This window comes from Amblyomma mixtum, chromosome 7, assembly GCF_055824585.1.
Source record: "Amblyomma mixtum isolate Tamu chromosome 7, ASM5582458v1, whole genome shotgun sequence".
In the NCBI taxonomy this organism is placed as follows: domain Eukaryota; kingdom Metazoa; phylum Arthropoda; class Arachnida; order Ixodida; family Ixodidae; genus Amblyomma; species Amblyomma mixtum.
This window is the reverse complement of record NC_143018.1, coordinates 57,107,163-57,129,890: the sequence shown is the minus strand read 5'-3', so window position 1 is coordinate 57,129,890 and position 22,728 is coordinate 57,107,163. Positions and strand designations below refer to the sequence as shown.

Genomic DNA, 22,728 nt, shown 5'->3' with positions numbered 1-22,728 from the left:
AACATAGGCGCACACATGAACGCATCATTATGCTGCACAAGATTGTTCACACGTCATATGGCATTAAGGCACCCTTCACATTTGTGTCCTCAAGCGCACGTGCAACGCGACGGAACCCCCTAGTTAAACATTGTTCCTTTCAAACCACACATAGATTGTTGTAAATTTCCTTTTTTTCCCTCTAACTGTTGAAATTTGGAATAGATTGGATGGCTCACTTCGCTTATTGCCAATTGAAGATTTTGTTGTTCAGTTGCCTGACAGTTTGACCTGTTGACCTGTTTTAATACTTCTGTGTTATCTATTTCTATGCTACTAATGTTATTTGTTTTTAATAATGTATGTACCCACTTCTGCTATGTCTCTCCCTCGAGAAAGCAGTTTTTCTAAAAAAATAAAAAGAGTTTCTTCGCGGTTCAGAAACTCTCACAGTGCGCACTCGTATGAGGAAGACACGTTTAGTCGGCGGCTAGCTGCGCCAAGAAGGAGGCGATCTGTCCTCGTTGAAGTCTCACAACAGTATCTCCGGTGTCGTACACAGAGTCAGGTGGGGACATAGGCAGGTCTTCAATGAGACGCGCTCTACCACCGGCTTGTGGCGTGGGCCAGCGATGGCGACTGGGGCCCGGCAGGTACTGGTTTGCCGCCAACGTCACTGGCCGGACGTCCGTCAACCGGTGGCCAGCGAGGAGTTCCTGCAAGGATTGGATGTGGAATAGTTAAGGGAAAGAAAACAATTTGAAGAACCTCGAACTGCACTCAAAAGTCAATGACCCGTAATTTCAGATTAATGTGAAGGGAAAGGTTTTTTGGAATAACCTACGTGTCTGTAAGATGAACAGGTGACTTGAATGCAATGGCGCCGATATCAAGATGACCAAATTCTACCTCATCAGATGCAAAATTTTGACGTCCGTGCGGTCTAAGGGCGAAGCAATGCGGGAGTAAGCGATCCCGAAAATTGCAGTCCTTGCCGCAAAACCTCATTCAGTGTTCACACGTCGAGCAGTATGTAGCTAAGTCACAGTATCAGAAACCGTAAAAGGCATAGAAATTGCCGCTCAACTTCTCACCCGCATGGAAAGAATGTCTGGCTATAAGGCAGAGAGTGAGTAAAAAAAAAGTATTAGTATTTTACACGTCCTCTTTCACGCTTATTTTGTCTTACCTCCGTGGCCGAGGACTTCCAACTTTGAATGTAGTCATCACACGCTAACAATGTGTTTGGCTTACGACGAGAATAACGGCTTATGTGGTGTTGAGCTTAACGCAAGACAGCCTTTTGCAGCCCCTCGTCTAGGCCGGCTGTTCCAGACATGAAAATTCACAGGGACACCCATTTACCTTTTGTGTCGGCAATGCGAAAGCATTAGAACCTGCTGATGCCTTTACCGGAAGTGACGTCAACAGTTTCTAATGATGCCACTTCCGGTCTAGCGACGTGAATCTCTTTCAGCCAATCAGCGAATTTTACGACCGACAACGTAGTTTTTCTCCGATGAGGCTTTTAATGCTACTCCACTAATATGCGTTTTTGAAGTATCACCCAACACCGGTCAAGCGTGCTGAATAGGAATCTAAAAGAGAAGCTGATACGTTTACGGTCGGTTCTAGGTGGTCGACTGAGTCATTCATCTATACGGGATGGAAAGCTAGTTGAGTCCTATGGTGTCGGACGTTTGAGATACCGTGCATTCTCATCAACTCTTCGCAAGAGGGGGGAAGCTACCACGATGGATGTAGTTAGGGTTACGGTGCAGCGGTTGAAGAGCGCTGAACATATGCGATAGCCTTTGAATATACTGTTAAAGAGTGAAACAGAGAGAAGTGCAAGTACAGCTTCGCTGCAATTTGCCACTTACAACGATGCAACTTTGTTGGGGTGGCGCAAAAACTTAGGGGCACTTAAGCCGTGCCCAAAGAGGCATGACGCGACAGCGTTAGATCTTATTTGAATCTTTATTTCTAGTTTCTCTCTTTCTAATTAAATACACTCATTACCATACATAGCCATACTAGACCACGTGATGCGCCACAAGACAGGCTCCCGTTAACCGACTCAAACATAGCCAAAACAAACATGCCTCAGTAGCCTACAAGTAGCTTGTCTGACTCGCAGCGCAAGAGGAATGGGTTCGATTCTCAAGTAATTACCCACGTATTCTTTCCAGCCTAAATTACTTTTCATGTAAAAATGACATTTGAGTCATGCTACAACGTCATAGGCGCAATTTATCTCGACATTTAATAATTTTCGTTCAACAGCGCAATGTGTTACTTCATATTCATGTCCACCAGTCCTGGATCAATGTGCACTGCGCAGGGCTTTTGCATATAACGTCCGCTCCAACGCTACCGCGCTGAAATACTTCAAGCTGCGGTGTTCACTCTCAAGCGTATATGGCGACACATCTTATGAAGAACACTGGGAGGAAGCACTCGCGAATTTGTGACTTGGCAGGAAACTTTGTTTTCTTTTTTTTAATTTCAAAGGAGTTTACTTAAAATTCAGGGGGACACTTTGTTGACCTAGAGTGCGGTGAGGCGGAAGCCTTAAGCGCGGAGTTGCTGCTTGTGTCACTCATGTGTGGTTAAGATGTTAGGCTTCGCCTCTAAGAGTGAAATGCGACAGCGTCTTGCAACGCTGCCAGGGAGTCTATAGAACGCCATCGCCCATTCAGCCTTGTTCGTCAGTAAATTGGTTTTTGAAGAAAGGAAATGTATCTGTCTCGCATATCTAGGTGGGCACCTAAACCTCGCCGAAACGGGAAGGGAGGAAGGTGGGAGTGAACGAAGACACCGTAATCACTAGACGCGCCTTTGTTCATTCCAAATCATTGAACAAAAAAAAAAGAAAGCTGGGATGGCGGAGTGACTAGCATGCTCGTCTCGAACTCCGGAGACCGGGGTTCGATTCCCGAACTCGACCAATTTCCTACTCGGTTTTATTTACTTATCTGGCCTGATTAGGAACGTCAATTAGGCTAATTGGGCGATTAAGCAATTAACTAAACTCATAACCACTTACTTGGAGCGTCACTATACGATCCCTTTGATTGGTTGCATGATTACTAGCCAAAGTACAATTTTCCCCGTTTGAAATTCGCGCACAGTGGCGTCACGACCATTTCGACATTTCTGTCGACAACTGCTGCTTACAACGATGAGGCATTAAAGGCTTCCGCCTTAAAATTAGCAGTTTCTGTCCTTTATGCTTCCACTCGAAAGTCACTCACAGTCACGTTCACCGTCACGCTTCCTTCCTGAAGACCCAAGTGCTCGAGACGGAGCAGCACGCGGCTCGGAGACACTTTCTCCAGCGTCAGGACGTGCACCGTGATGGGCAGCGATGACTTGAGCGCGGTAAACTGGAATAAAAGAACGGCCGGCATAAACCTCAGAGGAGAACTTGAGCAAGCTTTATTTTAAGGGGTGTGTCATTCGCCAATCCCGAGTCTTTTTCTCGGGAAGACAAGAGGCATGAATACTGCTCAGGCGAGCTTAGGTAGAAGAATTTAGAGGAATGACAAAATTCTCCATTTTTGTGCTACACCGACCTAGTGATTTTCTCTGTTCGATTCTGTTTTTTTATACAAATAATAATAATTAGACAACATCTGTTTGATCCTCCATACTTTGTGAATATGATTTTGGAGAAGGTTATTGAATGTTGATGGTGATTTAAATGGCACAAGGGCGGCTTCGTCCAAAAGAGTGGCGGATAATATGTTGGGCACGCGCACAGTAATGACATGGAGACAATTTTACTAGACGGATTATGCACAGAGGTTCGTGTGTAAGGCTTGGAATCAGCAAGCAATAAAACAGAAGTTATGGGTAGCTGAATGCGAGAAAGTACTTGCCCAAAAGAATCTTTGAGCACACTTTAGTTTTGCAAGGGTACAGGGGACCTGGGTCGATGCCAAGACACTTGAAAATGTTAATTGATTATTTACCTAATATTTTAGTTGCCTTTTAAATTAAAATGCAATGATTTGATTGACTAAACGCCTTGTTTTTATCCACGGCTCCTACTCGGCACGTCCTTGCATGGAGATCCGTCTACAGTTTATCAACAAATCTTGAATATGCCCTTAATTGAAGTTGATCAGTAAAGTACTGTAAATTGTGTGCGATTATTGTAAAACATTTTATAGGAAACCAACTATCCGCGTGTCTGATTTGTTCAACGAATCAGATGGTGCACGTTAAAAGTATTCGAAACGAACCGAATGTACTTCATTTTTTCGATTAGTTTTCGGATAATTGGAGCGATGTTCAAATAAGACGCACTGCAGTTATTTCCTACAACTGTTAAAAAAAGGGTCTTCGCCGACAACGCACAGTTTGTTGTAGTGATCGGTCTGCGGGATGAAAGGTACTGCTCGATGATGCGGTTCAATCGTCTGGCCGGCGTGTATAATGCTCATACATAGCTCCCAACAATGGGTGACATGATGATGCTCAGGCAGGTATAGCAAACCGTGCCTTGATGCCCGATTTCGGAGGCCGACGTTCATACGTCCCTCTCAACTACTGAGCAGGGGCGTTGTTTCTTCGTCAAGACCCTCAGTCGCGAATGATAATTTTTATATACAGATTGCATGAGAATCATGTATTTAATTTCGATCCAATATATGATCATCATTATCGGCCTGGCTGCGCCCACTGCAGGGAAAAGTCCCCTTCCATGTCTCTTCAGTTAACCCTGTCCTTTGTCAGGTGCACCCACCATATCCCTGCAAACTTCTTAATCTCATCCGCCAACCTAACTTTCTGCCGCCCCCTGCCACGCTTACCTTCTCTTGGAATCCACTTCGTTACCCTTATGGACCAGCAGTTATAGTGCCTTCGCATTACATGCCCTGCCCAAGCCCTTTTATTCCTCTTGATTTTGACTAAGGTGTAATTAACCCGCTCTTGTTCCCTCACCGAATCCACCCGCTTCCGGTCTCTTTACGTTACACCTATCATTTTTCTTTCCATAGTTCGCTGCGTTGTCCTTAACTTAAGCTGAGCCTCTTCGTTAGCCTCCACGTTTGTGCCCCGTAGGTGAGTGCCGGTAAGATACAGCTGTTGTATACTTTTCTCTTGAGGGATATTTCGGTAAACTGCCATCGATGACCTCAGAGAACCTGCCATATGCACTCCACCCCATTGTTATCCTTCTAGTGAATTCCCTCTCATGATCCGGATCAGCGGCCAATACCTGCCCTAAATAGACGTACTCCCTTACCACTTCCAGCACCTTGCTACCAATTGTGAACTGCTGTTCCCTTGCAAGACTGTTGAACATTACTTTTGTTTTCTGCGTGTTAATTGATCCAATATATAAATAGCTATAACTGTACAAGTTATAGCGCCGTACCGCAACCCCGTCGTCGCTAGCCCTTCGCTGTTTTGCACCATTATTCGTTCTGCGCAATTATTCGCACAGGAAGCGAACATTCGTAAAAATATTCGATTCGTATTCGATTCGGTTCTTTCACTATTCGATTCGCATACCATTCGTTGTCTGCCTACATTGTTCTTATTCGATTTAGTAGCAAAGATACACTATTCGTATTCGATTCGGTCTTCAGAAAGCACTGTTCGAACACCCCCAAAATACTCCGCTCTAGAAAGCGTAATCCAGGAGTCTTGGGCTTCAATAAGTTTAAAGGTAAAGACAGGAGAGACATATGAGCATGCTTTGCTATGCCATAAGATGTATTGAGAACCGTTTTATTCAACTTTTTTTCGAGGAAATGTCTATTTCTTTCATTTCTGCGACCGTATTGAGGTTAATATGGCTGGAAAATACTTGTTTATCGCTGAGAGATTTTGTGTGAAGACCGTAATATTTGTGGTCCCGCTACTTTGGAGAAGCTGACAATTTTGATGGTGTCGTCGGTACTATTATGTACGTTGTGACCACTCGCTGGAAGCGGGTAGCGGAATAGTCTAGCCGTAGATATCGGTAATTAAAGAACTAACGTCATCGCCAGTATCGGGGAAAGTAAATGCGTTGCAGTTGTATTATATTCCTTGGCCTTTTACCGCGTCTAAGAGCTTTGTTTTCAGTCAGTATGTCATTAGAAAGCGGTAATCAATAGACATAGGCCAGCTCTTGTCGCCTGTATCGTTTGCTTGCTTGTCAGTAAAGTCGTTTCTGGCATCACTTCCGATGTTTCCGAGAAAGCAAACGTTGCTTCTTAACGCAGAAAATTCGACGTCGTTGCCCGTTAGCAAAAAATCCACAATAAACCTCCAGACAAGCAACCTGGATGGCAGATGGGCCACCTATGTCACGTGACTTTTTAACGTCATCCCAACTTGCCCACCGATTTGTGAGCAACCGGCCCACCGCGGCAGGTGGCAGTTAAAAGTTAATAATCGGTAGAGAGAGGTTGCTCGCGAAGAGCAACCTGTGTTTCAAAAGTCGCACCGGTTGCAGCACCTGCCATCGTACGGCATTGACGCATTGCTTAACAGCTGCACCACTGCACCAGGATTGGTACGAGATCTCCTCGCGATCTATGAATGTAACGTCTACAATGACCAATTCCGAATATATGAGTGTTGACCCATGGATGCTATCACGTCAAACCCTTAAGCGGAGCTTAAGACCAATCTCACTGTTCTTTGTCTGAAGCCTGATTGACATTGAAACCAGGGCCTGCAACCAAAACCGAAGTGATAGCACACCTAATTAACATTCGGCTTAAGCACGGTAGGTCGTCCGCCATTATTCTTGTCATTGCCTTTCGGCCCTTCAAAATTTCCGTCGCGGTGGCTCAGTGGTTATGATACTCGGCTGCTGACCCGGAAGACGCAGGTTGGATCCCGGCCGCGGCGGCCGAATTGCGGTGAAGGCGAAATTCTAGAGGCCCGTGTACTGTGCGATGTCAGTGCACGTTAAAGAACCCCAGGTGGTCGAAATTTCCGGAGCCCTCCACTACGGCGTCCCTCATAGCCGGAGTTGCTTTGGGACGTTAAACCCCAATAAACGAAACCAAACCAAACAGACACGTCAAGCGTACAGCTACGACTCTCACCGTCTCCCTGATGGGTTCCCATTGTGCGGGGGCGAATAGCAGTACCGGCTTGTAGACCAGCTGCAGCGCCTGAAGCCGCATGAAGTTAGCGGCCTCTGACGGGGACCCCAAGAAAAGCCGGTGCGTTCCTCTCGCCACTAGTCCTTCATGGTCGCTTCCGGTCTCCCGTAGTGCCTCGGGCAAACCTAGTTCGTCATTCGTGGCGTGCCGCCGATGTACCTGCGGGAGTTTTAAGGAAGATGGCGTTTAAGGAGTGCTCCCTGAGTGTTTTTTGTCGGCAGAAATCGCGAGAAGAAATTCCTCCCTGGGAACCTTTGATAAAAGTTGACTGCTGGTGTGGCATTTCTAAGCACGAAATATTGTGCGTAAGCACAGCTTCTTGCAGGCCAACACCACCGTCACGTATACCTGAAAGCGCGATTAAGGTGTCCATTGACGCAGGCAGTCAGTTATCCGTGTCTTCAACTTTTAAATCGCCAGTGCCAATTTGCTCCATCTATGCCGGTGGCCTATGCTCCAGTGCTGCGTTTCAGCAGCAGTGTTGTCAATGCCAATGTGCATTGCTCTAGTGCCGTGTTTCTGCCACAACGTTGTCCGCGCCAACGCATGCAGCGCACATCTCTCTGTCACTGCCGCCACATAACCCGAACAATGCATATTAGTTTGATAGTAGTTATTATATGAAGAAGAAGATGATGTGCAATGCACAGCGCGAGAGTGTGTTGCAACTTTGAGTTGAACACTACGCATGTTTGAGTGCGGCGAGAGCCTAGTGCTCTCATGCAGTGACCAGCGAAGCTGATCTGTTCGTGTCGCTGCGGATGCGATTACCAGTTGCGAATATTTATTTGGCTTCTTTTTGTTTATTTATTTCGCCTAGCACAAACGCGCAAACATCGGAAACCTACAACATGGCTAGATTGTGCTTTGGGGTTTACCTATCGAAATAATGCTTTCGCACTGATAACTAGGGGCTTTCTAAACCCCATTCTTAAAGAAAAAAAAACGCGATTTGTGAAGTGACCCACCCCAAATTTTCCAAAGGGTCCCTAAATTTTGGGAGCAGACCCCCTCCAGAAAATCAATTAAATTGGATTAGTGGGCATTAGTGCGTGGATAAGGTGAGTTAGTGGGTAGATTAAGATGGATTAGTGGAGATTAGCGGGTACATTAAGGCGGAGAAGTGGGTCCGGTTAGTATAGTCCCATATGATAATCCAGCGGAGGCTACTCGAACATTTTTCTAGTCCACAGATTTTCAAATTTGATGGAGCTGATGACGTCACGACTGTCACCGATCAATCAGTGAATGTCGTTACAGAGAAACAGGGTGGTTTTCACAAGAGCATACTCTTAATACTACTACATTAAGAATGCAGGAGAATACCATGAACAGTAGAGCGAGTGCTGGGGTTGTTACAACCCACTTGTGTTCATGTCAATCGTATGCGCGCGAAGGTGCATCTCCATGGGCCCATCTGAGGTGCACGAGCGCAGTGACTGCGCGTACCAGCGTACGCCGGAGCCGGTCTACGGATGCGTGAGGCGCAGAGGCGACCTGGAGCTGGAGCGTGGCCAATATCTGTCTGTCAGAAATTCGCGCAGCGCTCGCACCGGCGCCGGAATTGGCTCGCTGGTTTGCAGTCGGTGTAACCAATCAGACAACGCAGTTCTCTCGGCATCCGGTACGGCCCCTCTCGCGCCGTTTTCATCGCTGAGCGGAGCGCGAATACCAGCGACAGGAGGCGACAGGCCACTGAGTTGCGTATGTTTTCCGACGCTTGTCGCGGCGCGGCGCTGGGCGCGTAGGCGCTGCGCTCGTGTGCCTCCGATATGTCTACGGAGATGAGCCTTAAGAAAAACTGGCGCCGGGCACATGTTGTAGTGAACGCTACACTAGGCTAGCAGAACTACTCTGTAGCAGAACGGCATTTCGCGGTGCCTGCCAAAAGGCCACTACTGCGCATGCGCCGTCACCAAGGCAATCGGTAACCTGGCAACCATGGCGGCGCAGCCGCTCGCTCCTCAGAAACGCACCATTGCAGAAGGAGAGCGGCCGTGCTCGTCACGGCAGCTGTGCAGGCTGCCTGAAATTGAGTCTTCCGATCCAGAAGTCGTCGCGGGGTACAAGGCTGACCGACAGCTTGAAAACGAGGTGAGAAAGGATAAGCGGGCGGCTGAGACGCCCGTTGAACGAGAGGAACGTCTCCCGAAGAGACGCCGCCAAGCTGCTGAACGACAACGATGGCGTGTCGCTACCGAAATGTCAGTAGACGAAACTGCTTTCGGTACGTATATCCTGGCCTAGCTGAGCTTAGCCACTGCCGATTCTTTTTGCCATTGCTGCGCTGTACGGAAGGAAGTGCGCAAGGTTTTTACGTCACCACGACGCAGTGCAAGAGGTGTGGGTCTTCGCGTCTGCGACCGTAACCTTACCATTAGCTCCAGGTGGCCCTCTTGTAAGCTTGTGCCGCCTTGGGTTCGGTCAGGGAAAATCAGCATCTGCAGATTCTTGGCTTTATCCTGGGAATAGAGGGTGCTTTTTAATGCCTGCTGTGCACAGGGTTGTGCGCACTGTGTCTGCAAGAGCTTAGGGTAAATAGCAGTGTTTCATTTGTAGCCGCCGTTACGTAACGCAGGCGCCAGAACTCCAGTGCCCGATATACTGCAATGGTCAGCGTTCTAGAAAACAAGCCACAGCTCTTTCGTTATGAGCTGATGTCTACTTATATGATGTACAGTCTTTGTCAAAAGTAACCAGGCTGCATGGTTTTACTTCTTAGTCGTATATTTAAACTATTACGCCAGCCCTTAGGCTCTAAATCTCTGTATGGTAAGGAGAACCCCTGTCCTCACCTTCAAAGAACTTATCGACCTTAAGGAAAGCCGTAAAGGCTCTACTCTACAAATGAGAAGCAAACTATGCAGCCTGGTTACTTTTGACAAAGACTGTACCTTTTTGCGGGTCTGCCCGGAAAAGAAAATATAAAAAGCAGAAGACCAGCCCAATGTCCTCCGTAGATCACACGATCTTTCTTAGGGGCAACTGTGTTGAATCGTGCTACTCGACAGAGAGTTTTTGATATATACCACAACTGAAAGGTTCATGTGCACATCAGTGAAGATATTTTTTGGGGATATATGAACGAAGCAGCCAGCCTGTTATTAATGCAGAAATGTATTCCGAGGCGTCCGCACCAGATTTTGGGGGGCAGTGCGGCGCCTACATGATGTGCTTGGGAAGAGTGCGTAATCTAACGAATTTTTGTGGCATTACTTTCAGCTAGATAAAAGTGAATTGCACCCAGATAACCACCCAGTTTCACACTCTATGGAGCAACAACGACGAATATAACCAGGTCTTTATAGGCCTACATTGCATACACGCCACCATACCATACGTGGCCACCTTGATGGTAAGAGTGGTTATACTGCTATGTGGAGGAGATTAGAAGTTCAAATAAGCACGAACGAACGAAAAGAGAGGCACAAAGACAGGCACTGTTTATTTTTTTATTTTTTTTTTTATTTGACGTACTTTATTTTGTTCATTTTATTTTTATTTCTGTTTCTTTTCTTATTTCTATTTTTATGTTTGTTTCTTTTCTTATTTGTATTTTTTTCATATTGTTTATAAACCCATGCATTCACTAGATGCGCCTTTATTCAAGCTCAAACCCTGGGCCTTCGTGGCGGAGTGGTAGCGTCTCCACTTCACATGCCGAAGGTCCTGGTTCGATTCCCAGCCCCGACACAGTTCTTTGTAAGTAGTGACGCCGAAACGCGGACAAATCTCTCGACACGGCTGCTAACGACAGTATGAGGCGTTAAAGGCTTTCGTCTTAAAAAAAAAAAAAACCCTAATTTGTGCAGTAGTTGCACCAGTGTTTATTAGGTGTGTTTACACATTCTTTTATTTTGCCACTGTGTTTGCTATGATAGTACCGCGGCCCGGCTGCTTTTGGAAGACGAGAGTGTAATTAATGTTTACTTCGGAACGAATGCGAAGAGCGTAGTAATTTAATCTGGCAAGCTAGATCAAATATACACATCCAATTATTAGAGACCACCGCCCTCGATCGTGAAAAGTTGAGAGTGAGCCCGTGCAAGCAGCGCAGGCATTAAATGCACGCAGGCAACAAAATGAAGCTGACAAGTATTGATAGGTTACGGCATGACAGTGACAAAGACGGTGCTGCTGTTGTAAACGGAACTTTTATAGGCAAGAATAGTGATGGCATTATCTAATAGTGCTGCGAATCTTTGTCGCGTTTGTTTGTTTATGCTTCAAGGCTGCCGACACGCCGCTTTATCGCTTCGTTTGTGACGAAAGACGCGCCTAGATTTATCTCGATTGATCGCATCCAGGCGGAGCCGATTCTGCTTTGTGCCAGAATGTTCTAGTAGTCTCCTAAGCTTTATCTCGAAAGTTCGCATCAGCTTTAAAAAGAGCACGGCCGACAGCGGCGGTCATTCTGTTCGACGACCGCCGAGCACGCTTGTTGCTACGCCGCTGCCGAGTGTCAGCCCAAATAAAGAGTTCCGTTTCGAAGACATCCTCGTTGTTTTCCTGTTCGCCGAACTGCAGTCACCACTACGTGACAATAGAAATAAGATTGCGCGCTTGCGTTCCTTCTTTGAAATTATGAAATATGAACTAAAAAGCAACGCTCATGAATGTGTGATATTTTCTTTCGGCTATGCCAAGAGACGCAGAATTTTTTTTACTTTGCTGCCTTTTCAAACAAAAAAAAAATGTTTGCAAGTAATTATTCTTTCCATGCTGGGTAGTCGAGGGGAATGACCTTGACAGTATGTGAAATGAAGTGATGACGTGCATAAATTCCAGGCGTTGGTTGAATTTAGTGTATGGTGTCTATTCCTTAGCGCTTAGTATGCTTGAAAATTTTGTAGCTCCTTCCATGTGCTTGATAATTCATGTATAGCATCTTTTTCAAACGTTAGATTTTTTTGGGGGGCCCAATTTCAGGCTTTGATTGAACTTAGTATATGCCGCCGCGGTGGTTCAGTGGCTATGGTGCTCGGCTACTGGCCCGAAAGACGCGGGTTCGATCCCGGCCGCGGCGGCTGAATTTCTTTGGAGGAGAAATTCGAGGCCCGTGTACTGTGCGATGTCAGTGCACGTTAAAGAACCCTAGGTGGTCGAAATTTCCGGAGCCCTCCACTACGGCGTCTCTCATAGCCTTAGTCGCTTTGGGACGTTAAACCCCATAAATCCAAATCCAAACTTAGTATATGGTGTCTGTTCCTTAGCCCTCAGTGTTCTTGAAAGTTTTGTAGATCCCTCCATGTGCTTGATATTTCATTCATAGCATATTTTTCAAACGTTATATATTTTTTGTAACTGTATCCCATCTCGATGCTTACTGATGCATTTCCCACCCTGCCACGGCCCCTTCTCTAGGGCTAACAGTATTGTAATTAAATAATCAAAAAAAACTTTGTAACGCAGATGCTACGGCCATCGGTTCTTTGCACGACGAAGCTGTGGTACAACTTAATGATTTTTTTGGATGCTCACACGCTATTTAAACTGAAGGGGTAATTACAGTTTGTTTCCCATATTCTGACTCCACCAGCTTGAATTACTGTAGAATAAATGCGTCTTGCGTGGCCGGAGAAACTAGTAAATAGCGAAACAGAGCTATGTAAGATATATTTACAATAAACAAACAAACAAAAGCGTTGAATAGAGCTGTAAACTGTTTTTAAGCGCATGGGAGACCAAAAAAAGATTTCTTCTCCACCTCATAGATGCCACATCAGCCTAGACGGACGCTACGGCCTAGGACTGCTGCGCCAGGATTAGCGGATTCCAGATGGATTGAATTATTAGCGCGCTTCACATTATGCCATGCGGTCAGAATGTCGACTGATTCGCAGTGGCCCAGACATTAGCGGTAACCAGGGCAGAGCAACTTACTTTTATATAGATCCAGGACACGACGGGGTAGTAGCTCGAAGGAATCGCAAGGTTTTCCCTTTTTATTGTCACTCTGCATAAAGAATCACAAGCACAGCCTTTGTAAAGCGTTTCCGGGGGAAATGGTACGGTTTCACATTGCGTAGTGACGAGCTTACCGCGCACCCCGGAAGCTGTAAACGCTATAGCATGATTTGCAGACCTTATCGCTTTCAGGTGTGCCGTATGGAATCCATGAAAAGACTCCAAAGCAATTCAAGCGACCCGGAGACGTATGACAAAAATTAAACAACGCTGAAAAGTTGGAAAATGAACCATCTGCGGACTTTGGCTCGAATATGATCTCTCTTGACCTGCCATGCAACTGAGTCCGCTTCCTCATATCAATAAATAAACAACAGTCATTAAGCATATAGTAGGCAAGCATGATACGTACCCTTTGACTATGCTTGATGCTTTCCCTCTAGATAAAGCAGAGCCCAACGGGAAATCTAAGCTTCAGGTATTAAAGCCTGCGTGCGATTTGCTAGCGTCAGCTACGCGGTTAGCATACCCGCATCAGAATAGCATGCTATCAGATGTGCCAAAAATGCTGTATAAGTCACGAAGCGATCGTATCGTGTGAAATGATGTTAGACAGTCATCATGTTTATTAGTCTTCCAAGGCTGCCCTTTCCTTCTTGGAAAAAAAAAAGCTGAAAATTGTATTTCAGGAAAGGAAACGACGCATGAACTGCCCCACATACATCGATGGACACCTGAACCACGTGAAAGGGAAGTGATAAAAGCTTCGTCGTTGGGCCCGTTCATCACTTTTGACTTCCGTACAGAAGCTCGGTAACCCTCTAAGTGGCATAGCGGTAAAGCGACTTATACTCGTGCCACACGCGCACAACAAATGGCAGTAAATTCTTAAGGCCATAAGTTTGTTAATGCCATTATTTTCGGAGTTCATGCTACACGAACATATTTAATGCCATTATCGAAAGTGAGGATGACGACAACGCTCGCAAGGCAGTCAAAAGTTTCATCTGAATGTAAACAGTGCTAATGAGCACAATATATCAGGAATGTGGTTCAAGTGTAATGTAAAAATGATTTTCCATAAAATACGGCTATTCTTGCTTTACAAGTAAAAAAAGTGGCCATAAACTCGCATGTCGGCACGCAAGTCGAGATTACCTGTCAAAAAGGCTGGTTAAAATGGCTCTCTTCGCATTGAAAATGCGGTCTATATGCCTCATCTGACTGATAGTTAAGAATTAACCATTTACTACTGGTTAGGAAGTTCTTACTGCCAAAGCCGCAGGCTTTTCTGCGTGTGGAATGGGAACGAGAGTACGCATTGCACGGGCGAAGGAGTTGTGGCGAACGCAGTAGGTAGCGAATGGCAGTAAGGCTAATGCCATTAAATATATGCGTGTGGCACCACACGAATGCCATTGAAACTTAAGGCGGTAAGCACCTAATGGCATTAAATCAGTCCGTGTGGCACGGGTATTAGCCTGATAAATTTGCGGCTTTCCAACACTTCTATTCGCTTTCTGGCTCAAGGGCACCTCTCCTCTGTTACAAACATGAGCTTGAAAAACGTGCGCCCCACTGCAGCTGTTAGATAGTGCAGGAGCGAATTTGCGACTTCATTCGTCGGAAGTAAGATTTTTGACGGGCTAGTTGGTTGATGATCTCTTAGAAATGGTGTGCGTTAAATTCACGTCGGAAAAAGGAGTGATGAGAGAACAGAAGCGCAACTTTTTACTTTAATAAACGACAAACGATTCCAGACGCGCTTCATCATCATCATCATCAGTATGACTGTGCCCACTGCAGAGCAAATGCCCCTCCCATGTCTCTCGAATTAACCCTGTCCTTCGCCAGCCGCGGCCAGCATATTCCCGCAAATTTCTTAATCTCATCCGCCTACCTTATATATCAGCTTATACCCAGATGATGGCTGCATGAATAAACGTGAAGTGAACCTACAAACAACAAGAACGAAATGGTATGTCTAAGCGATATTAAAAAAATGAGGTAGTTGATCATAAAAAGATGTGCCAATATTGTTACGAAGAAGTAGAATTGGGAGACAGTGTGGCCTCCTGCGTGAAAGCCGACCAAAATGCGCATTCACATGTGCGGATAAGCGTACATAACAACGTGGAAAAAAAGGTGTATGAAAGATGGCAATGAAAAGAAACGGGTGAGAAGGGAATAAAAACCGCGTAAAGGGCGGCAAAACAAGGTAAAGGGCACACTAACATTCTAAAACTGAATTAAAATAAGGAGTAGAACAGGGGGCAAGAAACTAGATGCAAACATCCAGAAAAGGTAGTTCATTTCCAGAAAGGTGAATAGAAGGCGTGCTAACGCACTTGTCTTTTAGCTTTGTGAATGAAAGAAGGCTTCAATTACTTCTACCTTAGACTTTTCCTGAGCCTTGACTAGAAACCTAGTTTCGTGAAACTTGGGACGGTAGTTTCGGCAACAGCAACAGCGTAACGATATGTTCCCTCCAGAACTGCTCGTCAGGGTTACGTTGTGCTTACGGCCGCGCTCACTGAAACATTTTCTCGTTTGCTCCACATAAACTTTGCCGCACGTCAAAGGGACCTCATACACAACGCTGGCAGTACGTTGTGTGCACATGGTTTGATGCTTGATACTACAGGAAGTTTTTAACACGGTTTTTCATAGCCATCGGGCCATCTTCCCGGCAGCCGTGAAAATTAGCTCCACACCAAGTCTAGATGACACTTTTTCAAATTCTTTGAAAGACCTGCACAGGTTTCTTTTCTTTCTCGCGTTCGCCGTGGTCCAATATTTAAATTCTTCGCAGAAGGCTTTCAAACCAGCTTTCAGGCTTTCAAACGTTCGTCGGAATATCGCAGCCGCAACTATCATGACGCAGCTAAGCTCGACGTATACAGAGGAACAACTCCATCTTTTTTTTTGCGTGAAACTCACAACTTTAATAAGCCTATCTGTTATTGCACTGCCGCTCAGTGTGGAAAGACGCCAATAATTTAGTCCCATCGTGGAGACTCAAGCGTTGGCTGTTAGGAAGTGAAAATGCTATCCCCGTCACTCCGATGCAGACAACGTCCTCCTCAAAGGAAAGGTAGTCATGGAGTTCATTTCTGCTTTCTCAACTGTCTCAAGTTTGTACCGCAATGGGCCAACGTACTCACCTTCTGTGTATGTTTCTCCAGCCGTTGCTGTCAGTATAAAATCCTTCGCTCCGGAGGTCGCTCTGAAACTGGGTGATTACGTCGCATCCTGCGATATCGCTTTCGCCGTTGTCCTCCGTACTTGAAAGAAAAAAAAAAACACGTGTAAAGTACCAATAATGAATCCGTGCGACACAGTTCGCGCACCACTGACACCGGGGCCGCTTGATCTTTAATTTGTTGTTGGGAAACTAAACTGCCACTGAGGAGGGAGAGTTGTCCAGCGAACGCCTTTCCTCAGCGGCTGTGGCCTACGGCTGCTGACCACGGGTGTGCCGTGTCGACCGGGCTCGCTACGGTCGCAATTCGACTCAGGCGCAGGGACTTACCGCAGTTTACAGTCCCTCACATCCTCATCTCAACTCCCGCGCTACATATAGCTCGGATACTTGCTCCCCCCTTGCCTTGGAGCTTCATGCGATACACAGTGCCATTGCTTCCCTTAGACTCGTTTCCACTTTCAATATTGTTCACATTTACACCGACTCCCTTGCCGCCCTTAAGCAGCTTAAGGCTGTCCGGCTCACATTCAAAGTTACGCAGTCCATTCACCAACTTTGCACAAAATACTCCTGTCCAGTGCGTATACACTGGATTCGCTGCCATGCACAGGATCCCCATAATCATGTGGCTGCAATGACACATCTTGACACATCAGGCATCCCGCCACCTTCCCCTCTTCCCCCAGAACCGTTCCTGTCCCATGTTTCGGAGAAACAGGCTTTGCGTCAGCGAACACGCGCTCTAATTCCTCCGTGTTCGTACCCTCTACTCCGGAGTCTTACTCGGGAGGTGGAGGTATCTGTGCGCCGGATTCGGGCAGGAGCGGCTCTGACTCCTGTGCGTCATCGGTGGTGTGACAAACGTTTCGATGTGACTGAAAAATGTCCTCATTGTGATGCTGCGCCAGACCAGTGTGACCAAAAACACTTGGGACTTCCCGGCTACAGCTGCCGTGAGACGACGCTTCCTAAAGAAGGTGGGCCTGCGAGGGGACGTTGCAGGCGACTATCGCAATTGGACTCATGATAACCGCTCTATCGTGAACTTTTGCCACTTTTTAAGCGAGGCTTGTTTACACTCCTTCTTATAACTTTCTTTCCCTTTTAAATTATGCCTAATGGCAAGCAACTCCAATAGAAAAAAAGACTCAGGCGCTTCGCTTCGCAGAAATGCCTGTGCATTGAGACTCGGGCGCACGTATGGAACACTGGACGCTAAAAATTTATCATGAGCATTCCACTGCGGCGGTTCTCAAAGAAAACAATGCTGCTTTGCGAAGTCAAATTCATCACTGGTGCCCACAAGTCACCACCGTGCCGGAGGTGCCTCCCCACCTCAGCGAATTTTCTCCGCTACTCTCTCAACAGTACTACCTGTTGACATTGGGACGCTTTCTCAGAATCCAATCTTTTACAGTGGCACAAATTTTGTGCCGCTGCTGACCCCGTTCAACGTTTATTCAATGAGCCGCCGCGGTGACTCAGTGGCTATGGCGCTCGGCTCTTGAACGGAAAATGGAGCGTGTGGTCGCGGCGGTTGAATTTCGATGGAGGCGAAATGCCAGAGGCCCGTGTACTGTGCGATGTCAGTGCACGTTAAATTACCTTAGGTGGTAGAAATTATCCAGAGAACTCTGTTGTGTCGGTATCTGGGGCGCGACACATGCGTGTACCGCTGTGTGATAAGATATATCTGTCTGTTCTGCGCATGTGCCGGACTCCTGAGTATATGTATATATGCGTGTCATGTGCTGTACTCGGGGGGAGTTTTCTTTCGAGCTGCCAGTATGCAGCACTGTGAATAAAGCCGTTTCGTCAAGCCTACGCCTGCTTACTGGGAATGCAACAAATTGGCGACGAGGATGGGATCCAACCCGAACTGAGAATGGCATTCGCAGTCGGCAAGCTACCGGAGTTTGATCCTGACAGCGGCAACTTGGACGTCTTCATCGAGCGCTTCGAGTTGTACTTCACAGGGAATGGAGTGGCCGAGGAGAAGAAACTGCATCTGTTCCTCAGCGCCGTAGGAGAAAAAGCGTATGTGACGCTCCGAAGCCTGCTTCTTCCAAAGACGCCCAGCAACTCAACTTACAAGGAAGTCGTGTCGGCTCTGCAGAAGCACTACACTCCGAAGCGGTCTGTGGTGAGCGAAAGATATGATTTTAATCGAAGGAAGCAAGGACCTCAAGAATGTGTCGCGGAATTTGTGGTGAAGCTCAAGCAAGCGGCAGCCTCATGCGACTTCGGCAGCTTCCTGGAACAAGCCCTTCGGGACCGCCTGATTGCTGGTCTACACTCGGAGGCGATACGTTGCCGGCTGTTGGCCATGACCGACACCGAGCTCACCTGGGACCGTGTTTGCAGCGTCGCTACGGCCATGGAAATGGCAGCGAGAGACACAGTGGCAATGATGTCGGAAACCAGTGGGGAGCACGCGTCAAGCGGCAGTGATGTCCTCTGGCAGAGCAAGTCGTCGACGGCGTACAGCTGTCACTCCTCCGATCAACCAAAAAGAAAGGATACGACTCAAAGGACTAAATCGAATTGTCATCGATGCGGTGGGCGGCACGCACCTGTAAGTTGTCCGTTCTTGAACAGTGTTTGTTTCAAATGTCAAAAGAAAGGCCATGTTGCTAAAATGTGCAAAACTAGAGTTGTGCATCAACTAGAGCAGGAATCGTCGGACAGTGAACTTCTGACCCTTTGCCACACCGACAACCGTGCGGCCAGTCCTGCCATTGTAGTCAGTGTGCAGTTAAATGGGGAAAACGTACCCATGGAGTTGGACACAGGAGCAGCGGTTTCCGTAATGTCGGAGGCAGAGTGCGCGAAGCACTTTCCAAACACCGAGCTCAGGCCAGCAGACGTCGAACTGGTTACGTACAATGGCACGCCTATTGATATCAAGGGGATAATTGATGTTGTAGTGAAGTACTACGATCAGTGTTTTCACTTGCCTCTAGTAATTGTAAAAGAGATGAAAGGCGCCAGAATGCCTACGTTGTTTGGCAGGAACTGGCTGAGTAAAATCAAAATTCGGTGGAATGAAGTGATGCATGTGCAGCCACTGACGAAAGAAATGCCCTTGATGACCTTGACCGAGAAATACCGCGAAGTGTTCGAGCCTGGCTACGGTTCGATAAAAGGGTTCAAGACGAGCATTGTAGTTAAGGAAAATGCGTCCCCTGTATTTGGTAAGGCACGATCAGTGCCGTATGCGCTGCGAGAACGGGTTGAGCAGGAATTGGCTAATTTGGAGAAAGCTGGAGTCTTATATAAGGTGCGCCACAGTGCTTGGGCGACACCACTGGTGATTGTTCCAAAGAAAAATGGTGAGGAGCTTCGGCTGTGCGGTGATTACCGAGTCACGGTAAATCCTGCAATTGAGGTTGACCAGTACCCGCTCCCTCTACCAGAGGACATTTTTACAATGTTACAAGGCGGGTCCGTTTTTTCAGTTTTAGATTTGTCGAAGGCGTACTTGCAGCTGGAATTAGACGAGCGAGCGCAAGAACTGCTCACCGTCAATACACACCTCGGCCTTTACCGGTTCCGACGCTTGCCATACGGCGTAGCCTGCGCGCCAGGAGTGTTTCAAGCCGTTATGGACACAGTCCTACACGGGCTGACTGGCACAGCCTGCTACTTAGATGACATTGTCATCGCGGGAAAAGATCAAAAGCAGTGTCATGACCGATTGGAGCAGGTGCTCATACGCCTAAGAGAACATGGCATAAGGGTCAACACTGCGAAATGTAAGCTGTTCCAGCAACGAATACGATATCTGGGCCATGAAATCGACAGAGATGGATTACATCCCACAGCTGATAAAGTAGCAGCCATAAAGAACGCACCAAAACCTGGAAACGTGACCCAGCTAAAGGCTTTTTTGGGCTTGATCAATTTTTATTCAAAATTTTTGCCTAATCTGGCTACAGTTCTCGAACCCCTGCATAACTTGTTGCGCAAAGAAACTGCATGGCACTGGTCGCGTCAATGTGATACTGCCTTTAAGACTTCTAAAGAGATGCTGACTAACGAGCATGTTCTGGAGTTGTACGATGTCAAAAAAGAAATACAACTAACATGTGACGCATCCGAATATGGTCTTGGTGCTGTGCTGTCGCACGTCGTGGACGGGAAAGATAAACCAATTGCATTTGCATCCCGGTCACTGTCACCTGCAGAGCGCAAATATGGCCAAATTGAAAAAGAAGCTTTGAGCATTGTTTTTGGTGTGAAACGGTTTCATAACTACCTTTATGGTAGAACATTTAAGGTGTTGACAGACCACCAACCACTAACCGTACTCTTCGACCCGAAAAGAAAAAGCAGTGCTGTGGCAACTGCTAGGGTGCACCGTTGGTTTGTGTTCCTCGCAAACTACAGCTATAAGATAGCGCACAAGCCCGGTACGGAAATTGCCCAAGCCGATGCCTTATCTAGACTTCCTTTGCCAGAAACGTCAGAGCACACTGAAGACATTTTTTATTTTTCTACACTTGACGAGCTTCCTTTGACGGCAAAAGACATTGAACGCGAAACAACGCGCAATACGCTGCTAACTGCGGTTCGCGACATGATATGGCATGGTTGGCCAAAATCTGTTTCTCAGGAACTGCAGCCTTTCTGGGCTCGACGTTTCGAACTTTCTATTGAAGCGGGCTGCATTATTTGGACAAACAGAGTAATCATTCCGGAGTGTTTGCGCAGTGTTGTACTAAACTTGCTGCACGAGCAGCACCTTGGAATCACGAAGATGAAAATGGTCGCAAGGTCAATGGTGTGGTGGCCAGGTATCGACGAAGCATTAGAACGAACGGTGCGAACTTGCCACATTTGTCAAAGTGTTCAACCTGCAGCACAATCAGCGCCTTTGGCTCCCTGGAAAGTGTGCGAGCACCCTTGGGAAAGGGTTCATCTCGATTTTGCGGAGAAGGAAGGAAAAATGTTCCTTTTAGCAGTTGATGCCTATAGCAAGTGGTTGGAAGTGAAGGTGTGTACAACGACGACGGCAGCTAAAACCGTTGAAGTTGTAAGATCCATGTTTGCTGCTCATGGTCTACCTGCTGAAGTTATAACTGATAATGGGCCGCAATTCCGTGCCGCTGAGTTTGAAAACTTCCTGAAAGCAAATGGAGTAAAGCACACTTGCACCCCTCCGTACCACCCACAGTCGAATGGGTCGGCGGAACGGGCTGTACAGACTACCAAGACAGCACTGTTCAAGCAGTTGCTGGAGGACAGAGAAAAGGGAACTACAAGAACCTTGCAGCACAGAATAGAGAACTTCCTATTTTGTTATCGAACAACGCCGCACACCTTCACCGGAAGGACACCGGCTGAATTGTTTTTAAGAAGACAGTTACGAACCAGATTTTCCTTGTTGAGACCAAAACTGTCCAGTGCAATGACAGAGAAAAGCGAAAGGGTGAAACAGGCTGCAGATAAGCGAAGAGCGAAGCCGCGATTCTTTGCGACTGGTGACCGGGTGCTGGTGCGCTCTGTGCGTGGTGATTCGGTGAACTGGCGTCCTGGCAAAATTGTGCGTGTAAAGTCTCCCACTACGTATTTGGTTGTCATTGGAAACAAAGTGCGTTTTGTGCATGCTGATCATTTGCGACATTCCGTTCTTGATGATGAAAAAACAACTGCAAATGAAATATGCCTGCCACACGCATCAGAGGTCGCCTCTCCTCCGATGCCTTCAGCGCAGCCTCCGGTGGCACCCAGTCCACTGGGCCGGTTGCCATCTGAAAATGAACCCATTTCATTAAGAAGGAGCAATCGGGAAAGGCGACCTCCTGAGCGTTGGGGCTATGACCGTTTTTGATCTAGTAGGGGAGGAGGTGTTGTGTCGGTATCTGGGGCGCGACACGTGCGTGTACCGCTGTGTGATAAGATATATCTGTCTGTTCTGCGCATGTGCCGGGCTGCTGAGTATATGTATATATGCGTGTCATGTGCTGTACTCGGGGGGAGTTTTCTTTCGAGCTGCCAGTATGCAGCACTGTGAATAAAGCCGTTTCGTCAAGCCTACGCCTGCTTACTGGGAATGCAACAAACTCCACGTCGGCGTCGCTCATAGCCTGAGTCGCTTTGGGACGTGAAACCCCACAAACCAAACCAAACATTTTATAGGAGCCGAACATAGTAACATTAAATGCTCCTGGCAAAGCGAAAAGTTCAATAATTGGTTTATGTTATTTTAAAATGCTTCACTACCTACAGTTACCATTTTTTCTCTAATCAGTTGTTACTTTCATTATTTCATGATCGCTAATCTTTAATTTTAAGACCTGCCTGGATTGTTTGAGTTATGTTTAAAGGGCTCACAAATTTGGGCCATCACTTACACAGCAGAACACTTTCTGTACAATATAACCGGTGGCCTGTTATAGCGACCAGCATCACGGGGCTATACATGGTTCTATTACAGACAGTGGTCGCTTTTTATTCAACTTGAACCATCGTCTCTTAGACTAACAGCTGAGCGCGGGAGTTCTCTCGTCCGCTTCT

The 22,728-nt window shown here is 46.8% G+C and overlaps 2 protein-coding genes across 2 annotated transcripts in view; one reads left to right on the top strand and one right to left on the bottom strand.

Annotated features, from left to right (window-relative positions):
• Nucleotides 1-458: 458 nt before the first annotated feature.
• The window catches only part of LOC149336145 (lysosomal alpha-mannosidase-like), a 48,317-nt gene continuing 26,047 nt past the window's right edge, over nt 459-22,728 (bottom strand). The window contains exons 11-16 of the mRNA XM_089552617.1: nt 16,169-16,288; nt 12,981-13,053; nt 9,473-9,559; nt 7,038-7,256; nt 3,237-3,368; nt 459-695 (exon numbers count right to left, since the gene is read on the bottom strand). Coding sequence (XP_089408743.1) covers nt 459-695; nt 3,237-3,368; nt 7,038-7,256; nt 9,473-9,559; nt 12,981-13,053; nt 16,169-16,288 — 868 coding nt within the window. The remainder of the gene's footprint in view (nt 696-3,236; nt 3,369-7,037; nt 7,257-9,472; nt 9,560-12,980; nt 13,054-16,168; nt 16,289-22,728) is intronic.
• On the top strand, nt 17,955-21,966 carry LOC149336146 (uncharacterized). The gene is made up of 2 exons (XM_089553606.1): nt 17,955-18,690; nt 21,894-21,966. The coding sequence occupies exons 1-2, from the start codon at nt 18,050-18,052 to the stop codon at nt 21,964-21,966; spliced, it is 714 nt and encodes a 237-aa protein (XP_089409732.1). The 5' UTR covers nt 17,955-18,049.

Bases quoted from the DNA above. Each gene is read 5' to 3' on its own strand.
- LOC149336146 (XM_089553606.1), top strand. From the start codon at position 18,050: ATGCAACAAATTGGCGACGAGGATGGGATCCAACCCGAACTGAGAATG. The intron at 18,691-21,893 runs GTACAGCTGTCA...CACACGCATCAG, and splicing joins CAGAGCAAGTCGTCGACGGC to AGGTCGCCTCTCCTCCGATG.